Below are 21,497 nucleotides of genomic sequence, written 5' to 3' on the forward strand. Positions count from 1 at the left end.
ATTACTAGCCGCCACGTGTGAATAATTTAGCACTGGCCAATAGCAGGACATAAATTTGCATTCGAATGGCGGGAACTCTTTGCACCGTACATTTCTGTGCTGCAAAGAAATGCACCCTGCAAATTGGTGGGAACTCTCTTGCACCGAGGTTCTTCTGCTGCAACAGAAACCCTCGCTATGCAAGAGGCTCTCATATGGCAAGAAAATTCCATCGTGCCGAGGCACCAAAATCACTGGGTTGTGACACCCGGTAGACCCGTAAGTGCTTCTGGTCCACTCCCGGGTCTGCTGCCAAGCGCGGTGGGGTGCCCCCATGATTCTGTGGGGCACTCCATCCGCCCCAGCACTGCAACATTCACAAGCCACTTGCTACTCAGAGATATGTAGAAAAAACATTTGAAGCTGTGTCTATTTCTGAATTGCCGAATCTTTCCAAATCTCTCCAAATCGATTTGGAGGGTTCCAATGTGATTCGGAGAGATTACAGGGTTCTCTGGTTCAATCTGGATTCAGAGATTCGGCCACCGAAACAGGCTGTATCTCCGCCGAATTGAATCAGCGACTGAAGCTTTGCACAGCCCTAATATCTATGACTAGAAAGAAACTTTGTGAGCAAAACATGAAAGCTGACTTGCTTTATTATTTAACATTAATTTTTTGAGAAAATGTGTCTTTCAATACCATTCTTCTTTAAAACAAAACAAAACCCAACTATGGCTCTAATTCCCTAACATGTTTCAAAAATCTAATCCTGCTTTCTCAGGAGCTTTTTATGGCTTATCTGTTGCTCTGTTGTCACTATGGACAAGAGGCAATGTATCATCCAATTGTGTGGTTGGTTTAAAAATAATAATAATAAAAAGAGTAGTCTTGTCTTCCTTCTAGCTCCTTAGCATCAAGATGGTATATTGATACAAAACACATTTAAACAAAGGCAAGTGGTTCAGAGCCATTAACTTCACAGGATATAAATAATAGTTATAGCCAGACAAACCTGTGTAAAAAGTCTGTATACGTAGTAATGGTATGTTTGTTATAGAAGTAAGTAGATACTGAGAGAGTTTTACGTATATATAGTTATAGATATAGAGCTAGTTAGATATAGATATGGAAAAGCTAGTTATATAGATAGTAGATCTGAGTGCATGTTTGTGTGTCTGTGTTTGTATATGTGTATATATACACACACACACACACACACACACACACACACAGAGATAGAGAGATATCTATATAGATGTCTATCTATATACAGAGAGAGATATATATAGAGAGAGAGAGATCTTTTGAATATCAATATCTAGCTTTTGAATATCAATATCTAACTGTATATAGATATAGATAGCTCTATATCTATATACATGTAAAACTAACTCTACTTACTTCCATAATACCATTGCTACATATACAGACATATTATAGAAGTATTACATATATATAGCTCCATCAGCCCCACCATCGCAACGTTCATGAGTCATGCATGGTACCTCGAGGTATGTAGAAAAAAAACATTTAAAACTGTGTCTATGGCCGAATCACTGATTCTCTGAATCAGCATCAAATCTTCAAAGAAGATACCACACCCCTACTATGCGCACACAGCTCATAGTCTGTCCAAGATGTTTTGTTTGAGTTAAGTAACTGCATATATTGTTGTATGTCATTACTTATGGAGTACACAAAAGTACTGCATTCACAAAAATTATGTTCTTATCTTTATGAATGCTATTTTACTATTATCAAATGAGGGAAGCTAACCCACTCCTTAACATCCTTATGTGACTCCGCTGGTGTTATATTTAAAGAAACATATTCAATACAGTATGGAGGAGGGAGGAAAGAGAAGACCAATAAAAAAGCTTGTGTTTAAGTAACAACGCAGAGCCACTGGGAATCATTTGACTACAAAATGTAAACACTCTACTCTCCAGAACTAAAATGCCACATACAGGGAAAAGGAGGAAGTTATTTACACACCTGCTGTATACTATAATCCATACCTGACTTTTTCTTCACACAAACGCGAGATAAACATCCCCAAAGCAAGGCCCATGTGGATTTGAACACCTTGAGACTCATCAGCATTTGGGTTCCCAGGTAACCTGGCAGTCAGCATGCTCAGGACTTCCTCAACCTTCTCCTTGCAGGATACAATGAAAACTGGCACCAAGAGAGACAAAGCAATGGCTGCGCAGGAGCGAGCAATCGCACTGGCTGTGTTTTCCCCTGAATATGATTTCTAGTATACATAGCAGAGGGAAAAGGGGGATGGGGAAGAAGACAATTTTAGGTTTTATACACCTCTTTGGTGATGGAAAATGAATTTTCTTTTACCAAAGATAATGTTCAGAATTTTAGACATTTAAAATTATACAACATACAGTATCATACTAGTATTTCTATTTGGGAGCAAGTGGTACTCACGGCTGGCCGAAAGCAATGTTCCTTTCTTTTTTTTAACCCCTAACTAGCTTTATATTTCAGTCGCCATATTATTCTTTCCAGAGTTTAAAAATAAAAAGTATTGTTCAATACAGGACTGTAAAAAATATGCATGAGGTTGGGGGGAAAAAACAGAATCCAATACCTGGTAAGGGGATAAACATATCGATCTGTTTTGATATTTGAAACCCTTACTAAAATATGCAGCAAAGTGATCCACTCTCTGGATAGGTAAATAAAAACAGCTGCAATGTTAACATAACTGTAATTATAGAAAGTGAGAAATTCAGCAAGAAGAAAATGCTGCTGTAATGCTTGAGAGGCATCAAGTCTAATGTAGAAAAGTATCGGCAGATCTTGCAAAATTTCTGGTGGTTAGACTTTCCAACAGAAAAATTATTCTCCACAAAGGCTTTAAATTCCTTTCCATTTAAAAAAAAAAAAATGGTGAAATCCACATGACTGCCATGACTTACAGATCTATGGCCTAGTTGTATGTAATCGCTTGATGTTTATGCATTAACATATGCATAACTGTGGGAAGAAAGAGAACAATATTCAAATGAGAATGCAAGGCACCTTGAAAGACAGTGATTTCTACAGGCTGTTGTGGAATTTACAAAACTGACGGGGAAAAAAAGCATTAAAAAAATATATATTGTATTTTTGGGAGAGAAAACTGTGTAAATTAAACCCTCAAGCTCCATCTCAAGAATATACTTTTTAAATCATATTATTTTTGGAGGCAGATTTTTCGATAAGTTACAGCATGGCAATTCTGGTCAGAGTCGTCGTTGAATTTCCTTGGCTTCTGTCAGTCTGGAGTTATATTTGGATAAGGTGTTAAAACTATACTGGTTTTGCTGGTTCAGGACCTCCTTTTGGTGACAACAGAGGTCAAGAGCCCAAGCTGACTGTTTCAGATCTCTCAGTAATCTTTAAAAACCGCTGACCTTGATTTCTTTTTTTCATCTAACTAGCTGCAGTCAGACTTTTATGGACCTTTTCCTTACTTTCAGGAAGACTCTCAAGATATGTTACAGTCATCCTCATTGAGGGGCCTCTTATATAAGCCCACAAGAGTGAAAGCTGTAGTTTTACCAGTTGGTTAATTCATGCCATCCTTCTGCCTGACTTCATTTTATGTCTTGTTAATTGGACCTGAACTCTGCTTTCCCAGAGAAAGGCACATGGAAGAAGGCTGACTATGAGAGTAGATAAGATAAAGTTTTATTGCTAGAAAGATGGCAGTATTTAGAGTGCGACAGATATGGAGTCTTTCCCTGGGAGGGGAATTGTTCCCTCTTTGTAAGTAATATCATATGCTAATTTATATTCCTACTTCAATATATTCTACAACAGGGATAGCACTCAAAAAAAATCACACAGAAGGGGAGCTTTTACAAACAAAAATCACAGCCGCAGTAAAATTAGCAATGGTATCTATACTCTATTTGTTGCCTGAAGACTATATTGACTCCCATTTCACCTCCAGGTGCCATTTCAAGAACCAGTAGTATTTCATAAAACCTCTCACATTTTAGGTCCTGGTTATGAGCTTGAAATAAGATAGGATCTTTTTGCCAATAGTCCCTAGATTTGAAACTCTTGAGATGCATCTTCAAGGGAAGATCCTCCATAATTACTCCTTTTTAATAAAGCTAGTGTCTCACAACCTATGGGACATGATATAGGAGGCACTTCGTCTCAGGATTTTGGTACTGTAACATGGCAAGAGCTTATTTAGTTTGACCTGTTTGACTTGTATTGTTTTATCTGTACAGCCTGAAACATTACAGTAATTGCATTAAATAAATAAATAAATAACGTTAAAAGGACTAATATCAACAGCAGGTGAGACTCTCGAATATCAAATTTCAAAAAAAAGGGCTGAAGGAAAAAAATTGGAATAAAATAAGAAAAAAAGTGCTAAGAACAAAAGGAAGAAAGAAAGAAGCCCCTGTCCGTATATGTTCTGCAAGAACAAGCCACTGCAGGAAACACACTGTTCAAATAAGTATTCCCTGCAATCACAAATACTAAGATCATTAAATCATGTCCATAATGTCTTATCCATAATATTTCCTGTTTAACTCCTTCCTTTAAGTTTATTTAAACTTCTGGATGTACCTGGTAGAACCATGGGAAGACTTGACCTTGAGGACGATAGCGACTGTTCACAATACTAAGGAGTGTCTCTACCACCATGGAAATCCAGTGGTGTGTGGGAAGAAAATCAGGCTGAGTCTGCAAATGATAGAAGTGACATAGGACAATAAGTACTTTAGTAAAAACAATACACCTAAATGGTCATGGCTATCTTTTCTTAAACCAGGCCCCATCCAAGAACAGAATATAGATTTATCAGTTGATGTGCCAGCTCCCAGGGGCTAATTCCACCTCTCTTACTCACAGTAAGCCTCACACTTTATTCTACAAATGGTCCCACTGTGGAGACTAAAATGCTATCGAGTGAAAACAAAGATGGCTAAGACAGTTCTGGTAACAGTAGCAGGCACCCTTTCTTCCCCCAATCTGTGATCCAATCTGGTTGAATATAAGCAAGTAGCCCCAAATCACAGTGCCTAACAAATTAAATGTAGGCATAAACACAAAGTATTAAAATATGATTTCAGTATGAATAGAGAATTTGTCTCCAATCAGGATTCAATATTTTACTAATTAACTTAAACTACATGGGCAACCACCACATACAGGTAGATCAACCATGATTTAAATGTCCGAGTCAAATTATGCCTTTTTTCATATAGTTTTAAATGTTCTATGTAATAAGGACAGGAGAGTATGCAGGCCTACTCAAAACAACACAACTTGCAGTGGTCCTTCTGATATAGGAACTACAACTTACCAATGCAATAAATAACATGTGAAGTACAGTGTGCCATGAATGGAATGGTGTCACTAAAAGTGGAAAACCTTTGTCCACTCCACTTCAAACAGACCACCATGTGCTTACTAGGAATAAGACCCAACTACCCTTTTTCCTCCAGAAAAAGAAGTGGGAGACAAAATTATCTCAAATGTAATAGTGAATGCCTCAGCAGCGATGATATCAGCAAAAGAATAATGAATCTTGTGTGCTTACGTGGTGCTCTCTGTCTCAGTAGCTCGACTGACAATCAGAAATTAATGGATCCTTACATCATTTCTGTGAGATATTATTATCCCCATTCTACAGGTAAAATAGATGAACTGAGACTTGCTCATGGTTCCACAAAGACCTTGAAAATGCAGACCTTGAAACAAAATCCCAGAACAAACCAAAGGACAAGCTTTATCTTAATAAGGACGGAGGGAAAAAACCTAGTGTGAAGTTAGGTTAGGCGGTCACAGAGGCTTATTTCAATAGTCTTTTCGGTAAAGAATCATGTTAGTATGCGTTTGTGTTCAGTAGCTGTAAGCATTCAACATATAAATATTTTATGAATTTACTTGGTCAGATTTGTTCTCCAGAACCTGCTACTGAGAATGACTACCGAGAATGACCACCATCATCTGACCTAGAAACTTACAAAGGGAACAGAAGTCATAGTATTTTTGCTAATTAACCTGATATGATTTGTTTATAGACCCAGATAAATCAATATACTGAAATTATAGATTTTTCCCCCTACAATTTGGAAGTCAGTTCCCTAAAGGGACCTCTAACTAATACTTCATTGCTTCGTTTCTTGATAGAATTGGTTGGCAAGGCTCCTCCAAATGAGCCATATCAAAAATTTAGTTCTACCAACCCCTATCATTTAAAAAACATGAAAAGATATAATCATGCCTTTGGTCTGTCATCTTCTTTTTGAACTCTTCCTGCAACTATGACAAATAGCATTACTGATGCTTGCAAATTTACTACAAATACTGAGATTTTACATTCCCTTCTCCCCTGGCAGGAGTGCTAACTAGAGAATTCAGACAGGCCTGGCAGTAAGCACTATATTAGAATAAGAGACTGTTTCTTCCCCAAAGAGCTTAACATTTACTGAAAGGTACAGAAATATGTTTGTAGTGTGAGGATTGAAGCAACACATACCATATATCTTCTGTAGAAACCACCAAAATCTTGATTAATAGGAAAGCAGTTTTTAATCTCTCCTGAACTGGACTACAATCAAACTGGTGATCTTTAAATGAAAGGTTCTACAGGTTTCTAGTTGTGTCATCAGTCCCTAACAGATACTAATGTCGAACCTCTGAGAATTAGACTTCCTTTCTAGAAAGATAAATTGATTTAATAATGTTCAAATTCTGACCTTTTTGGAGTTTCTATAGGTAGGATTTCCTGATATCTGGATACAGGCAAAATCCCCTAAACACTACTAGAAATCTCAGACATGCTATGGCAAAATATCATGCCCTGTCTTTAAAAGGATCATACCGGCTAATTAAAAAAACCTTTAAAATGCAAAAACAAAACAAATCTAGCCACCAAATTTATTCATATCGGCAATTTAAAGATTGACTCAGTAGTGCAGACTGGGTTTACAAGGAATTTTCAAGATGCAAGAAAACTGAAAACTAGCCACATTATGGAAACCACACGCAGAGTTGTCTTCTGGTGTAAAGGCTGGCAGACTGGAAGACCTGAATGCATTAAGTCAGACTTCATTCTTCTTCCTCTGAAGTCCACTGAGTCTTAGAGACATACATATTTTTAACTTTGGACTTTCGCCATGCTTTTGGTCAATTAAAGTTAGCTTATTTTCTCTCAAGGGCCTATCAAAAGTGTTCCTGACCTTGCCAGAGCGCCCAATGCAGAAGAGCAGGTGGCATTCTCAGCTGCTAGGTCACTTTGCAATCCTTCTGATACCAGCTGGTTTGGTAGAATGGTATTTAAATCAGACCACTCATATGGTGGTACAGGACCAGGCAACTTCTGAACAACTGAGGGCCACATGCTCCTGGAGCACACTATACCCCATGCAGCTGGAGAAGGGAGTAGAAGCCTGGAGACCCCAGAGGTAGCAACAGAGGACCACTGGGGGAAGCAGCAGATACAGATACAACACCAGATACCTGGAAGCTGCAAACCCTTCATGGACTGCATGCATCTGCAGACTGCTAACTGGACAGCAGCCCTGTGCTAGCCCACTCATCTGCCATTTTTGGTGTAATGATTTTACTTTTCACATTGACTGCACTCCATATTTCTAGTTGTATTTAATATGATTATACAAATTGTTTCAGGCTGCTGCTTTGAGTGCAAGGTACTTACTGCACTGATACCTGCAATTTTTTAACATTCCTTACCCAGCTGAAAAATAGATCCATATTTACAGCTGTCTTCAAGGAAAATGGGACTTCTTCTCTGACCAAATTAATGCACTGAGGTTAAAATTATGAGGTCAGAAGGTGAAGACACAAAATGGAAACAAAGAACAGCTCTGAGAGGAGGCTCTCTCTATTCACACACCGACATGGAAGAATCACCGACAGAAATGTTACATATATGTGCATGCATTAATAATTATTCTTATACATAAATCAGCCATTCACACTATGGATATATTTATATACACTTAAACAAATTTCCACTTTTGCACTTGTGGGTTTTGAGCTCGTGGGCTAAAAACAGATGTTGGGTTTATCCAGGGTCTGAAGACTCCAGACACAGAAGTCCTCTACAAACGTAGCTTGAATGGCAATTAACCTGATTTAGCCCTGACTGTCCCAGGGAAAAAGTGTTGTCTTGGTACTTCCCAGGTACTTAACATAGGGACAACAGGCTTGTATGTCTGTAAAATCCCAAAATAAAAAGCCTTGTCCCAAGATAAATCTGATGCCTATTTTTAGCCATGGAAAGTATCATATTGTCCCTTCTAGAAGTGAAATCCTCTGAACAAGATATGTTCAATACAGACAATGGCAATACAATCTTTCGAAATATCTGGTTAAATCCAACCTAGAGGGGTAGAGCGTTACCTACCCTGTGACAAACTACCAAGCTCATTTTACTCACAGCACAAGAATCACTATCAGATGGTCAGTCCCAAGCAGGATGAGACATGAATTTATTTAAAGTACTAAAGACTCTGTATTCCGTTACCAAGCTACCAAAACACCCAGTCTCCCATTATTTTTGTTTTGTTCTAAAAATCACATTAAGATTACAAAATTACTTTTCCAAAGTTTAACTCACCTCTGGTCCCCCCTCAATGTCTGAGGACAGGCTGCTTTCATATTTTGCTACAGCAACTACAAGGCCAGTTAAAGCTAAGAGACAGTTTCCTTTCACCACGGGGCTCTCCCTATTGGAATAAGCAAACAGTAATAAAAAGGCATAAAAGAGGTCCGGACAATAAAACACACAGTTGAGAAGCAGGGAAACACATGCTAAAGGTGATCTGTATTAGTAGAGACCTTACTGAGATGCAAAACTCTAACACCTTTCCCAAATTGTTTGCTGGCTCTGCAGAAGCATTCCATATTTGGTCTTCACATAAGCCAGAGATGCATAAAAACTAAGCTTTGACTCTCTCTAGTTTTCATTTTCCTATTTCTTGATCTCTTCTAACACTACTGCAATATGGATCTCCTTCTCTAAGCACTGCCAACTTTTGAAAGACATATGGCTTCTAGACCTAAGCACATAATGATTTCTTGAAGATTACTAACCACCTCCATTCAGAGTCTCTTATACAACCCCTGCTCAAGGCAGGATCAATTATAAGCACTATAGGGCATCTTTACATGTGCTCTGGAGGTGGATGGGGGGCTGGGGAGAGGGTGCTTGAATTACAGTGGCTCCAAAAGCCTTCAATGAGCTTTAGTTAAAGTGCCCCAGCTGCCATTTTAAACTCTTCCTCCCGTCTCCAGCAATTTCTTTTTGCATCTGAAAATAGTTTTTTTGGAGACTACAAACATCATGTCTGGGACACTGAATCCAGACTCCTCTAGATAAGAGATAGCTAAAAATAATTACAAGTAGGCAATAGGTCATTTCTTAGAGGATCCTCACATTGCTTTAAAATCACTTCCTCATGTATTTATTCTGACATTTATGTTGGTATCTAGTGTCAGTTATAGTGGTTGCATGTCATGATAGGTCTCAGATTGTCAAAAACTTTTATATTGTACCTATGACACCCAAAGACTTTACATTTGAAAGATGTGGATGGATTCGAAAGATTCCAGCAGAGAACAACAAAAATTATTAGAAGTCTGGGAAGCAAGACTTATGAGGAAAGGATGAAGTCTGGAGAAGAGAACACTGAGGAGGGATTTGATAATAATCTTCAAATATCTGAAGGGCAATTATGGAAAGGTTTGAGATGGGCTATTCTCTGTTGCTAAAGGGGACAGGATTCAAGCTGCAGCAGGGGAAATTTAAGTTGGAGATTAGGAGAAACTTTCTAACTATGGTTAAGTGTTGGAAAAGAAATTGTAGAATCTCCAACCCTGGAAATTGTCAAGAGCAGGTTTGACCAGTAGTGTAACTTGGGGTGGGCAAGCAGGGAACCAGCCACAGGTGCAAACTTTACAGAGGCACCAGAACTGAACTGCAACTCCCATGGAGTCTGTGCCCCAGTAGCAGTAGTCCCATGAAGTTGTTCTTGCAGCAGCAGGTGGGTACATGGATACCACACTGCTGCTGTAGAAGCAACAGCTGGGGCAGGCCACGCACACTGCAGTTGCAAAGGAAGCAGCACTGGCAGCAGCAGCAGTCAGGGTTTGTTTTCTTAGTCCCCACCATACATAAGACTTCTGAACCCTCTTCGTCTGCCCAGCATTGAGCAGCACTTCCCCCTCCACTCTCCCACAGGGTTTCCCCAGGTCACAAATCTTGCTTGTTATGCCTCTGGGTTGGACAGACACTTGGCTGGGATGATTTAGTCAGAAATGATCCCCTTTGAGCAGGAGGGTGGACAGGATGATGATCATGTGGGGTCCTTTCCAGCCCTACTTTCCTATGACCTTATGATTTGCAAAAGCATAACCCTTCCAGCAAAAAGATCACCACCATTGACACACAAGCCATCTTGATGCTATGTTGAAAAATAATATTTCTCATTTCTTATTATTCAAAATGAAAAATACTGCACAGTGAAACAAACAAATATGTTCTTGTTTCTGCACTGAATTTTGCATAGACAAGGGTTGGGAAGCATGACTTGCCAATGGATAATACTCGTTACTAGCTGGGAAAAGTTTAACCCTAGGAACCAATAATGAAATGATACCAACTGAAATAGTTTGACAACTGAATGAATTTTATTAATAAAACCTTGGCTCCCAATCTGAGAGAAAGGATTCAATATTTTCTGGAGTTTATGACATCCATATATTTTATTTGGCTTTACACTAAATTATGGATCCAATTTTTCATAGGTATTTAATAAACAGAGGCCACTTCAGTTCAGTTCTCTTCCTCTCCTCCACCTCAGACCCTAGAATTTCAAAAGGGCTTTTATCCAGATTTGCTACTTTTGACACCTCTATTTGGTCCAGCATAAGGAGTCGTTTTCAGGATTCCACAACCATAACAAAGTGATATCTGTTGGAGGAGGAATGCAGGGGTGACATCAGGCTGCTAGCAAGCATCCCTAAAGTTTTTCAGCAGTTTCTGAGGGTGGGGTCAACATGTTTGTATCTGCCCTGAAAGCCTTGGACTAAGTTCAGTGATAGATGAGCAAATGAGTAACAGTCTGAAAACATCTTTTTTCTGTCCTCACAAGGGGGACAGATACGGACACATGGAGGAAGCTTCAAGTATGAAAGATAGATAATGGGCCAGCTGTGATGAGATCATGCTCCACACCAGAGACAGCTAAGTAACTGTTAAAACGAATGAGTTAAAGACAAAAAAAAAGGGGGGGGGGAGGGAAGGAGTTATATAACAGACTGGATCAAAACAGTAGAGTTGTATTCCACATTTAAATCAGGCTACATATAATGCTCCTTGGCAACTGTAAAATGCTGATTTTGAAGGAAAAGCACCCTTCCTTACATTTAAGCAGTAATCAGGCAAAAGAATGAATAATATGGGTCATTATTAATAGAAAATACTGGCTTGCATCATCCTTCCCTTCTTACTGGCTGCCCCTCCCCGTAACCTCTCAATACATGAGCAAACCTTACTTTGAAGCACCCTTGATAACATCACTCAGCATGTCTCTGACCCTGCAATACAAACGAGAGTTAGCACAATATATATATATAGCATGGCAGCCGGGACTTTCTGCCTGTAGTCCTTCCCTCCAAATGTCCTTCCATTCTCAGTCAGACTATCACAACCCAATAGCCATTCCATAGGACTTAAGAGCAAATACATCACAGATATAAAATGGTAAATAAATATTTACCAAATATGTACATATCCTCTGTCATTTTACGTTTTCATATCCTTGGACCAACTGAAATAATTTTCTAAAAGGGCTTTTTTATCATATTTTATTCTTTTCTTGTAAAAATTCAAGTTCATGCAGCAGCCATAATTCTGTTCATCTAGCTGTTACAGACAGCTTTCCAAATCAATGTGTTATGTCTTAGCCTAATAAAATGAAAATGTTCTACAATGGATAACTATAACAATTTATCCAACGTTTACTATATTTCAGAACATAACTATGCATGGTTAAGCTATTAGGTGGCACTATGGCCTGAATTTATTGAAATGAAAGCTATAGGGGCACTTAGAATTCCTTTTATGTTACTGTAATCAATTTACAATACATGACTTGCCTGTATTTGTTTAGTTTTGTATTCATTTCCAGACAGAGCCAGGGCTGCAGCAAATCTTTTATACTGCCAAGCTTATTTTTTTTTAAATAAACATATAAACCTTGCACTCCAGAATTTACAATATGAAATAGTAAATCTTAACTATGACTGTCATCCCATGCAGAAAGATATCTACCTTTCAGTCACATAATAATACTTCAAAAAAATTTAATTGATTCTTCATTCTTAAGCACAATATTTATTTCTGAGTACTGTCATTAGAAAACTCACTTAAGTTGAAATCTTTTACGTGAACATTAAATAGAAATGATGCAAACCTCCCTCCCCCCAACAAACAGTAAAAATCTTCTATTATCTTGTTCATGTCAGAACAAAGTCAGGGCCAGACTGAGAAGTAGGAAACGCTGGTAAAGGCCTAGTAGGTCCCTCTTTGTGAAGCCATCCTCTGGCCTTGTTCTAAAGTCAAAAGAGGTTATTCAGCACCTTGCTTGGACTGGGCTCAAGGAGCAGCCTGAGGAGACACTTAATATGCTTCCATTGAGCCATTGAGTTCATCTATCAACCTGCCTTTTAAATACGCACATGTACAAAATTAATTTTCAATTGTTCATGTTAGTGCAGTTTAGGATAACATGAGCGAGGAATTATGCTAGAAATAAGGGGCTAAGGCAGATTCTGTACCTCTGTGAAAGCTAAAGCTTTTCTTTTCATACCATAAGTTATAAAATATGTGGCCCGCAGGCTGGATCTGGCCCATGGAGCTGAGTCATTTGGCCCACAGCATTCCTGAAGGTGCCTGGATTTCTGTAGTGGTGTGGGTAGTGGTGGCATTAATCCCCATGGTTGTCTAACCCACTTTGCTGACTCAGGGAGCTGCACGGATTGATGCCATTATCATTAACTTTGCCACCAAAATCCAAGATATGGATCCCCACTGGGGACTTATTTTTTTTGGCAGTAGCTGGATGAGCAATGGTGGCATTAACCTATGTGGCCCCTATTAATGCCACTGCTGCTTGTCCCGGTGCTTTAGGTGGGTCCAGATCTGGCCCATGACAAGCCCTGATCTGGCCCACAAAGCTAAAGATAGAAGCAGATTGGAGATGGATGTGGTTCTCCAGTCTGTTCTATTGTATCTAGTTACTTTACATCTTGTTAAATAACCCCTGGCTCAGCCTTAATTAAAAAAGACAGAGATACAAATTACATGTTCCCTACTGACCATAACTATACCTTCTCATTGCAAGAACTATTTTTACTTTGGATATTGTTGGTGTGCATAGAGAGAGACCTTTGTATTGTAATAGATGTGTAAGCCCTGATATGGTACCAAGTCATTCATTAAAGTTGGCATCATTTCCATCCAAAGGTTGGACAAACTAGATGCAAACCTCCAGCTATTGTCATAAGTTTTCAGGCATTGCAAAGGGATAGCTACTGTGTATTCCAGCAACCTTTTACCCGAAACTCTCTTTTTTCTTTTTCCCCCCTGAAAGCTAGAGATCATATCTGTTTTTCTTCCATTAGTGCTCATACAGACAGCTAAACTTGTAACATTAAATTCTTTGAAGTATTCCCCTCCTCCTTTGCCAGGCACACTCTTCATTACAAGTGAAGAGGAGCAGTCATTCCCTTACCAGAGCCAGGCTGTAAATTGTTTGTACTGCACCTCTTCAAGATCCTCTTTTCCATGTTTTAACTGCATCTCCAGCTCTGCCTGTCTCCCCTGCCAAAGCACAGCATAAATCAGAAGATCTTAAAAGGGTAATAATCATGAGATTTCTGTGGGGAACCCTTGCGTAACAGATGTAACCCTTCCCTTGTGGGCCACTTCATGATTGGACCCAATTGTTCTTGATATAATACCCCACTGTAATATATAATATATTAAGCAAAACCATTGTAATTTTTTTATTCTGAGCAATGGGGGTGGCAGCTGCAGATGCAGCTAATGGTTAAAGCTACTTAGGGTATGGACAAATGTAATATTTGAAGTTCACCAAGTGCCTGTAAAGTGCTTCAAAAAGTGAGGATACAGAAGCATGCAGCCAATGAAGCACTTCAAATAGAGCTGTTCTGCCTCAGAAACGACCCCAGGAAAAATAAAGGGAACAACTTCCAAACTCTTCATGCTTCATTTGCACCCTTAGAAAGTCCTTCTTAATCATGGACCAAAAAGAACAGCATATGAAAGCAGCTTTGAAATCCAACTACCTCCAAGGTTACATGACAGCAACAACCATCATTTAGTAAATATATCATTTTAACCAGAATTTCACATTCTTTTTACTTGAAATGACTCCATTCTCCTTGCAATCCTTGATGACAGCTGTAGCTGTACTTTAAAGGATGTACTCCAAGATTTACTACAATGGTTTATAGCAGCGTTCCCCAACTGGTTGGGGAACGCTGCTATAAACCATTGTGCTGCAGCACTTTGGGCTGGACCCATGCCCCCCCTCCCCCCCTGCTGCTGCTGTGGACAGCCAGACAGGCGGGGGTTGTGGCTTCATCCAGTGATTCAAATTGTGCCACCTGCTTCCCACCACACGTTACAACCTCCTCCCAGTCTGTGGCATTCAGCCGCTTGCCACCCAATCCCTCCCCTCTCTCCCCAACCCTGCCCTGCCTCTCCACCCCCACTCTGGTCTGCAGTGTTTGGCCGCTCACCACGCCCATCTTCCCTGCTCAGCCAGTGTGCCGTGGGGTGGGGGCGGCCATGCAAGTGTGCCACAGGGTGAATAAGGTGGGAAAATGCTGGTTTATAGGGTGGTTCTGGCATCTGATGAGGACTGATCTGAAGGTGTTAGGCAAATCTCCAGAGTAGGAGACTGGGTAAGGGTGGGCAGGTTTAGTTTTAACCCCTAAAGCAACTATTGGTCATCATAACTGGGTTGAGACATGTATTTTTCCAGCAAGGCTCTTAAAAACAGCAGATCATAAGCATCTTTTTTCAAACATTCAGCACTGTTAGGAATTAGTTTTTGTGAAAATTTGAGAGTAAATCCTGATGTCATTCACAAAATCTGAATCTCTCATCTACTATTAAGCAAAGAGGAAGTTTGTTCCCCTGAGGACTGGGAGTCAGCACTCCTCTTTTCTCAACTTGACTACTCTCACGAAGGTCTGGATTCAGCAACGTGTTAAACACATGCTTAAAGTTAAGGATGTGTTTGGAGTCCATTCCAATTCCCCAAGGCACATTAAATCTAGATCTCTGATTTTAGTCAGGTAGGTTTGATCCTGAAAGCTGAGCATGCTGCCCCCAACTCTGCAAACTGCTTTAGCATGTCAGAGGTTCACTGAAAGCAACAAGGGATTTTTTTTGTTTGCATAAAGTCAGGGGTGTAAAACTCATCTGGCCCGACAAGGTAGATGAGTCTTGTCCCTGGGCTGGACCAGGCCCATGGACCCCTTTCCCTTTCCCCTCCCACTTCCGCAGCACAGGTCCCAAACCACGTGCAGCAGCTGTCAGATCAGGTATGCTAGGGAAGAGAGAGCAGAAGGGAAGGAAATCCATGAGCTGGATCTGGCCTCTGCACCAGCCCTGTGCTACAGGTGTACACCATGCCCCATGAGGTTCTGATCTGGATTTGGCCATATTTTTGACACCCCTGCTGTTAGCACATAAGTGTTTTGGCAAATTGGAATGGGGAAAACAAAGTGGTCATCAGGGGGTAGCAGGATTAAGTCTTTAGGATCTTTTAGCCTCTGTGCCCAGTTAGTAAACTGGGATATTACTACTTACGTACTCCCCAGTGATACATTAGCAATGTGAACTAATTAATTTATACTTGTAAAGCTTTTTGACAGTTGCAGATGAACAGGGCTATAGAAGCCTGAAATGTAATCATAATAATAATAGATCTTTTAAACAAAGTATGCATACACAGAAGCAAACTTCAAAGTCACAATGGTAAACTCCAACAATCCAGTCAATCCTAGAGAGGATTTCAGAAGCCAGATGAGTAAAAGCTGTGCTTATGAAATAGAGTCAGAAGTGGAAGCATGAAACAAGAGAGTAACAAAGCACCAACTGACACTCTCTGAAGTTCAGACCTTAAATAGTTATTTTAAAAGTAGGTTGTTTTTTAACAAGCATTTAAATCTGACATTCTGCTACTAACTAAAATAAATTATTTTGAAAATGGCCTCTTGCCTAGCCAACTCTCATAAGGTAAAATTCTGTTACATTATCCCACCGTGAAAAGTTAAAATTTGAGGAATTTGCTCAGCAGTCTGAGTTGCTCACACTGTGGAAGTGGCCAGTATCACTTGACACATGTGGGGAGACAAACATGAATCATCCAAGATAGCAAGACAAAGCAAGCTATTCACTGCTTTCAAAGGAAAACTATTGCTCTAAATATTATAGATGATTTGGTGTGCAAAGTATATCAGAATCTTTTTGGTCAAGAAATTAGACCAGATAATCTCATCAGAAGAGACTTTCTGGTGAAATTTTCAGATCGCCCTGGCTTGGAATGGCTCAGAAACAACAGTAGTCTGGTCTCTCACTCAGAGTATGACAGCAGCTCTCTTGTTAATTCCGACTAAAACTCAAATAAAACAAACAGAAAAGCGGAGAAAAAAAATAAAAATTTCAGCAATACATTTTTGAAGGAGTTCAGGGTTCTCACATCCTCATCATCTAGTTTGTCATACTCTCCAGCATCTTCAGATAATTTCTTTCCACAAAGAATAACTGATTAAAATTCAGCTCAAGGGATTATTCACAGTTGGGACAAGCATCTCAGCAGAGAAGTACAGTTCCGAAAGTCCCAGTATTTCAGCCAAATCAGCACCTATGTCAAAACGTACCTCCAACACTGGCTGAACTCTAACCAAACCTTTAATATGGAGACTTGTCTATATTTTGTTATTTTAAATTTTACAGTTAAAACGCAGGTTTCATTTTACTGAATTGTGGCTGATATTTACAGTTCAATTGCTTGATGGGAAAACTGAAAATACAGAAAAGGGCACATCACTCCAACTACCTGTAAAACTGCATGGTATGTTCTGCTCATAAATCCAAGCCAGGACGGAGGGAGCAGGAGAGAGCGATACCATTCAGAAGGCTGTATGTTAACCTGTATGACATAAACAGAAAGGACAACTCTCTTAGAATTAATTTGCCAAAAGTGTAATTCACAGCCAGCTCTCTAGCATTATAATTCAATGATTGTATTTTCTTTGTACTATTCTTATCTCCCTCCCTACCCTCCCTCTCCCCAGCAAAACAAAAAATTCCAATAGTAAAGCCAAGGATAATCAGTCTAGACATCTGAATATTGCCAACTAGAATTGTTTTTCAAGTTAAACTGCTTTTGGTCACACAAGGGAAAGGTCAGAGGAAACAATGATAATTTGTGCTGTGCCCTAAATACGATAGTTCTTTGACAAACAGGAGAGAATGTCTGAATTCAAGGCAGTTCACAATTTAATGGTCTGACACTGGAAACATCCAAGTACCATAATTACTACTGTGTTTAGTAAGCAACAGCACTCAAATATTATAGCGAAGCATATCATAGAAAACCCCAAGATGGATCAATAGAGTCAATCAATTAAATGATCTCACAGAGATCAGTGGAATCACTACTGACAGGGTGTGTAGGATTGATACCTAAACTAAGCAAGTGTTTGTGGTGGGGGGGTTTAAGGACGCAACAGAACAAAGAAAAAGCATCACTAATTTGGTGTTTACCATACCTCTTGAGTACTTTTGTCTGCCTTAAAAACACAAATACTACTTTAGGAGTGCTGTTACACACAAAAATGAAGTAAGTGGCACAAGGAAGTCATCTGTGGAAGATTAACCCGAAGTAGTGAGTTTTAAGCTGGAAACAAAGGTTGAGGCATGTAAGTCAGGATAGTTGCAGTCGTGCAACATAGCCTGACACAAACATATTGAGCTCTTTTTAAATAAACAAAAAAAAATTCTGGCTTCATGTTAGATACCACCAGCTCCAGCATAAAAGGAGGGAAGGAGGGAGTTTTCAACGCAACCATGTTCTTCAAACATGAGTAGCAGTCAGGAAATAATTTGTTCTGGAAAAACCTCTTCCAAATTACAAAAATCTGGACAATTTTCTAGGGAAGTCTATAGCCAGTTACAACTGCACAATGAACTTACAAAAAGGTCAGCGTTAAAGGACGAACTCAGTCTGCAGCCTGATGCACATGCATACTCTCAAACTGAAGCATAAAACCTTTTCCTGCATTAACTCTCACAACAAATATTAATTTACAAAGGCATATTTGCTTTTTCAGCATGCTCTGAAAATTGTAGTATTTAAAATGGGAAATTTCACAACAGAAAACAATACAAGATGCACTGACTTAGTAATTATTTAATTTTCTACTGGCCAGTAAATTATTTGGCTCTCCATATCTATTGGTCGTGTCTCCCTTTCCTGACCATAAAGCTTAAATGAAGGTCATTTATTATAGCTGTATGTAATACTGTACAGTAATATATGTAATACTGTAGTATGGTTACTACTCCTAGAGTAACCAAGTATGTAGCGATAGGACTACTGAATCGTTCAGGATCAAGAAGGTGCTTAAGAGCTTTGATGGACTTGGGCCTAAATACCCATAATTGTGTATACCTACAACAGGTAAACCCTAGGAGAAGTGGGATATTGATACTAAAGAATGTGAAACTCCATCATAAAAAACCATGGTCTCTCTTGAACAGCAATTTTATTGTATGTATTACAGAAATGGCATATTATTATTTAGCGTATAGAAGTTTATTGTCTGATTACATCCCAAGCTAATCAAATATTAGAAACCAAAATAGTATACTCTCCCTCTGCCCCTACCTCCTCGCTTGGAAATTTAATTACAGCAACATTTTATTAAAAGAAAGTGTCTGAGGTGTGCCCCCCTCCCCCTCCTTAACATCTGTGTTTTCAGGGCCATACCAAAAATGAGTTCTGTAATTAAAATGACTGCTGTGAATTGATGTCTCAAAAAAATCCATAGCAGGCAGAAAGAATTCTTTTTTTTTTTTTTTTATTGCTAGTGTCAAATTATTTCTACTGTCCTTCCCCTAGAGATCTTCCCCCAGTAATCCCTCTGACAGCATCGAACGGGGATGCCTGACTTCGCTGGAATCACTTGGCGCGCACCTGGCATTGAGGGACTATCGATAAGTTGCCAACCCATGTCGGTCTATATGTTGCGTTGAACAACCCAGTGACTGACACCCTCACAGTGCCCAGTTGGCCTGTGACAGATTGATCTATCTATCTATCTGTTGTTATTATGTGTTATTATTTACTATTAGCTCTTTATACTGCATTATCTGCTTATCGCATTTATCTTTCTGTTAGCTGTTGTATGTGTGTAAGCTATAATAAATTTGTCTTTATTTCACTCCTGACTTTGCCTCCTTGATCCGAAACTGAATCAAACAGCCCAGTTGGCCTGTAATAAAATTGATACACTCACAGTGCCCAGCTGGCCTGTGACAGGCGAGACAGGATATGTCTCAGTATCCACTTTTTAAGGTATACACTTTTCATTTTTAAATTAAAAGAACATGCCAAATTCTCAAAGTTCTAGAACTCCCCCTCTTGCTGTCGTCATATCTGGTCTAAAGCTCACCTTCAGTAACAAATCTTGCTAAGCTTAACCCAGAAGGGTGTTGTTATCCTTTTTTATTACACTGAGACAACAGGCACAATTCAACATGGAAAGTACTCCAGTGCTGAATGAACCCAAGCTCCTACACTACTGACACCTCCAGTGGTTTCTTCTAGTTCCTAAACATAGAAAACATAACCAAGAAAATTGGCTGAATTCATTTACTTCATCAATTATCTTCCAATGTTTCTAACATTAAAAAATGAGTTCTGAATGTCAATAATTGGGCTTAAAGTAACCACTTCACAGCAATAGTACTGTTATACTAATATTAGTGGTATTTATAGATTCATAAATTGTTAGGGGCTGGAAGGGTCCTTGCAAATCATCGGGTCCAGCCCCCCAGCTCTTAGCATGGACCGGCTGAACATTCCATTTGTGGAGAACTTCCCAGGGAATGGGGCAACAGATCGATTGATCTGAGAGTTCAGCGGAGCTCATTACTCATAACGGGTGTTAATCACCGCCACAGTCTCTCAATTATCGCGGCAGCATTTCAGTTAATTGATTTGGCTATAAAGATTGTGTGGCAGGAGCTGCAAGAGCCGGTGGGCTGTAGGCAGGGTAGCAGCTAAGCCTGCTGGACAAGTTTTTGTTCTTTTTCTTCTTTTTATTGTTGTGTTTTTTTCTCCCAGAGCCGAACCCACTGGAGATGCCTACAGCTGGGTCAGTCTGGGTGAACACCATCCCTCCTGGTACTCAGTAAAACATCAAAGTCATGGCAGGTGAGAGCAAGGAAGAACCCCAGTCTGGCTAAGTTGCCAGGGTTTTCTTTTCAGTGAGGGCAGGCTCCTGGATGTCATCGGGTTGCAGCGGGCCACGTCCTTACGCGGCGAATCCCCGTCATCCACGAACTTGGCCGGTGAGCTTTTTACTCCCCCATCCAAATCATTGATAAAGATGTTGAAAAGGACTGGTCCAAGCACAAACCCTGAGTGACACCACTGGCCACTTAGTGCCAGGACGACAGATCCATTCATAAGAACTCTCTGGGTCCTACCCTGTAGCCAGTTTCCCTGTAGCCAGCCAGACATATTAATTAAGTACTAATTAAGTTGATCAGCCAACAGCCTTAAATAAGCAAATGGAGATAATTTACTTCAACCAGAAGACCATAAAGAGAAAAAAAAACCCAGAAAAGCTTTTAACTCTTAAATCAGATCCTCAGTCTTTGACAAAACCCATTAAACAGCACCTTTTCTCAGTATTTGTCAAGGTGCTATTGGCATTTCCCATCACAATCAGAATTGTTGCCTTTTTCTTCTCTTGTAACTCTCTTTCAATAATTACACATTACTTACAAAGGTTGTGTAACTCTTTATAAATAATTACATATTCTGACTTCTTGTTTGGCTGACATCCTTCTGTCCTCTACTCAATACAATCATCCTCAAACTGTTCACCTTACAAGTTAAGAGAGACTATCTACTCATTTTCAAGTCAATCGATTCTTCCATTCTTTCCCTCTGCTTTCATCTCAGACATGGTTTCACCTACTGCATCTTTGTGATTTATCTTGTTCAGCTCTTCTACTTTCCCTTACCTTCAACAGAAATTTCAATCCTTCTATCTTGAAACCAGTTTTAACATGAGTATGTGCAGTCACTCATACTGGCTGAAGCCAAAGCAAAATCCACATTGCTATTACTGGGAGCAAGGGCTGGTCATTATAGCCTACCAGGTCCTCCCATGACAGCAGG

General features: G+C 39.6%; 1 protein-coding gene across 5 annotated transcripts in view; it reads right to left on the bottom strand.

The window, feature by feature from the left end:
- The window catches only part of FOCAD (focadhesin), a 293,131-nt gene that overhangs the window by 42,421 nt on the left and 229,213 nt on the right, over positions 1-21,497 (bottom strand). For all 5 annotated transcript variants that reach the window (XM_025216584.1, XM_006034585.3, XM_025216583.1 and 2 more), the window contains 6 exons: positions 17,139-17,231; positions 13,776-13,864; positions 11,536-11,577; positions 8,597-8,705; positions 4,573-4,689; positions 2,001-2,239 (listed from right to left, as the gene is read on the bottom strand). In XM_025216584.1, the coding sequence (XP_025072369.1) occupies positions 2,001-2,239; positions 4,573-4,689; positions 8,597-8,705; positions 11,536-11,577; positions 13,776-13,864; positions 17,139-17,231 (689 nt within the window). The remainder of the gene's footprint in view (positions 1-2,000; positions 2,240-4,572; positions 4,690-8,596; positions 8,706-11,535; positions 11,578-13,775; positions 13,865-17,138; positions 17,232-21,497) is intronic.

This window comes from Alligator sinensis, unplaced genomic scaffold, assembly GCF_000455745.1.
Source record: "Alligator sinensis unplaced genomic scaffold, ASM45574v1 scaffold120_1, whole genome shotgun sequence".
In the NCBI taxonomy this organism is placed as follows: domain Eukaryota; kingdom Metazoa; phylum Chordata; order Crocodylia; family Alligatoridae; genus Alligator; species Alligator sinensis.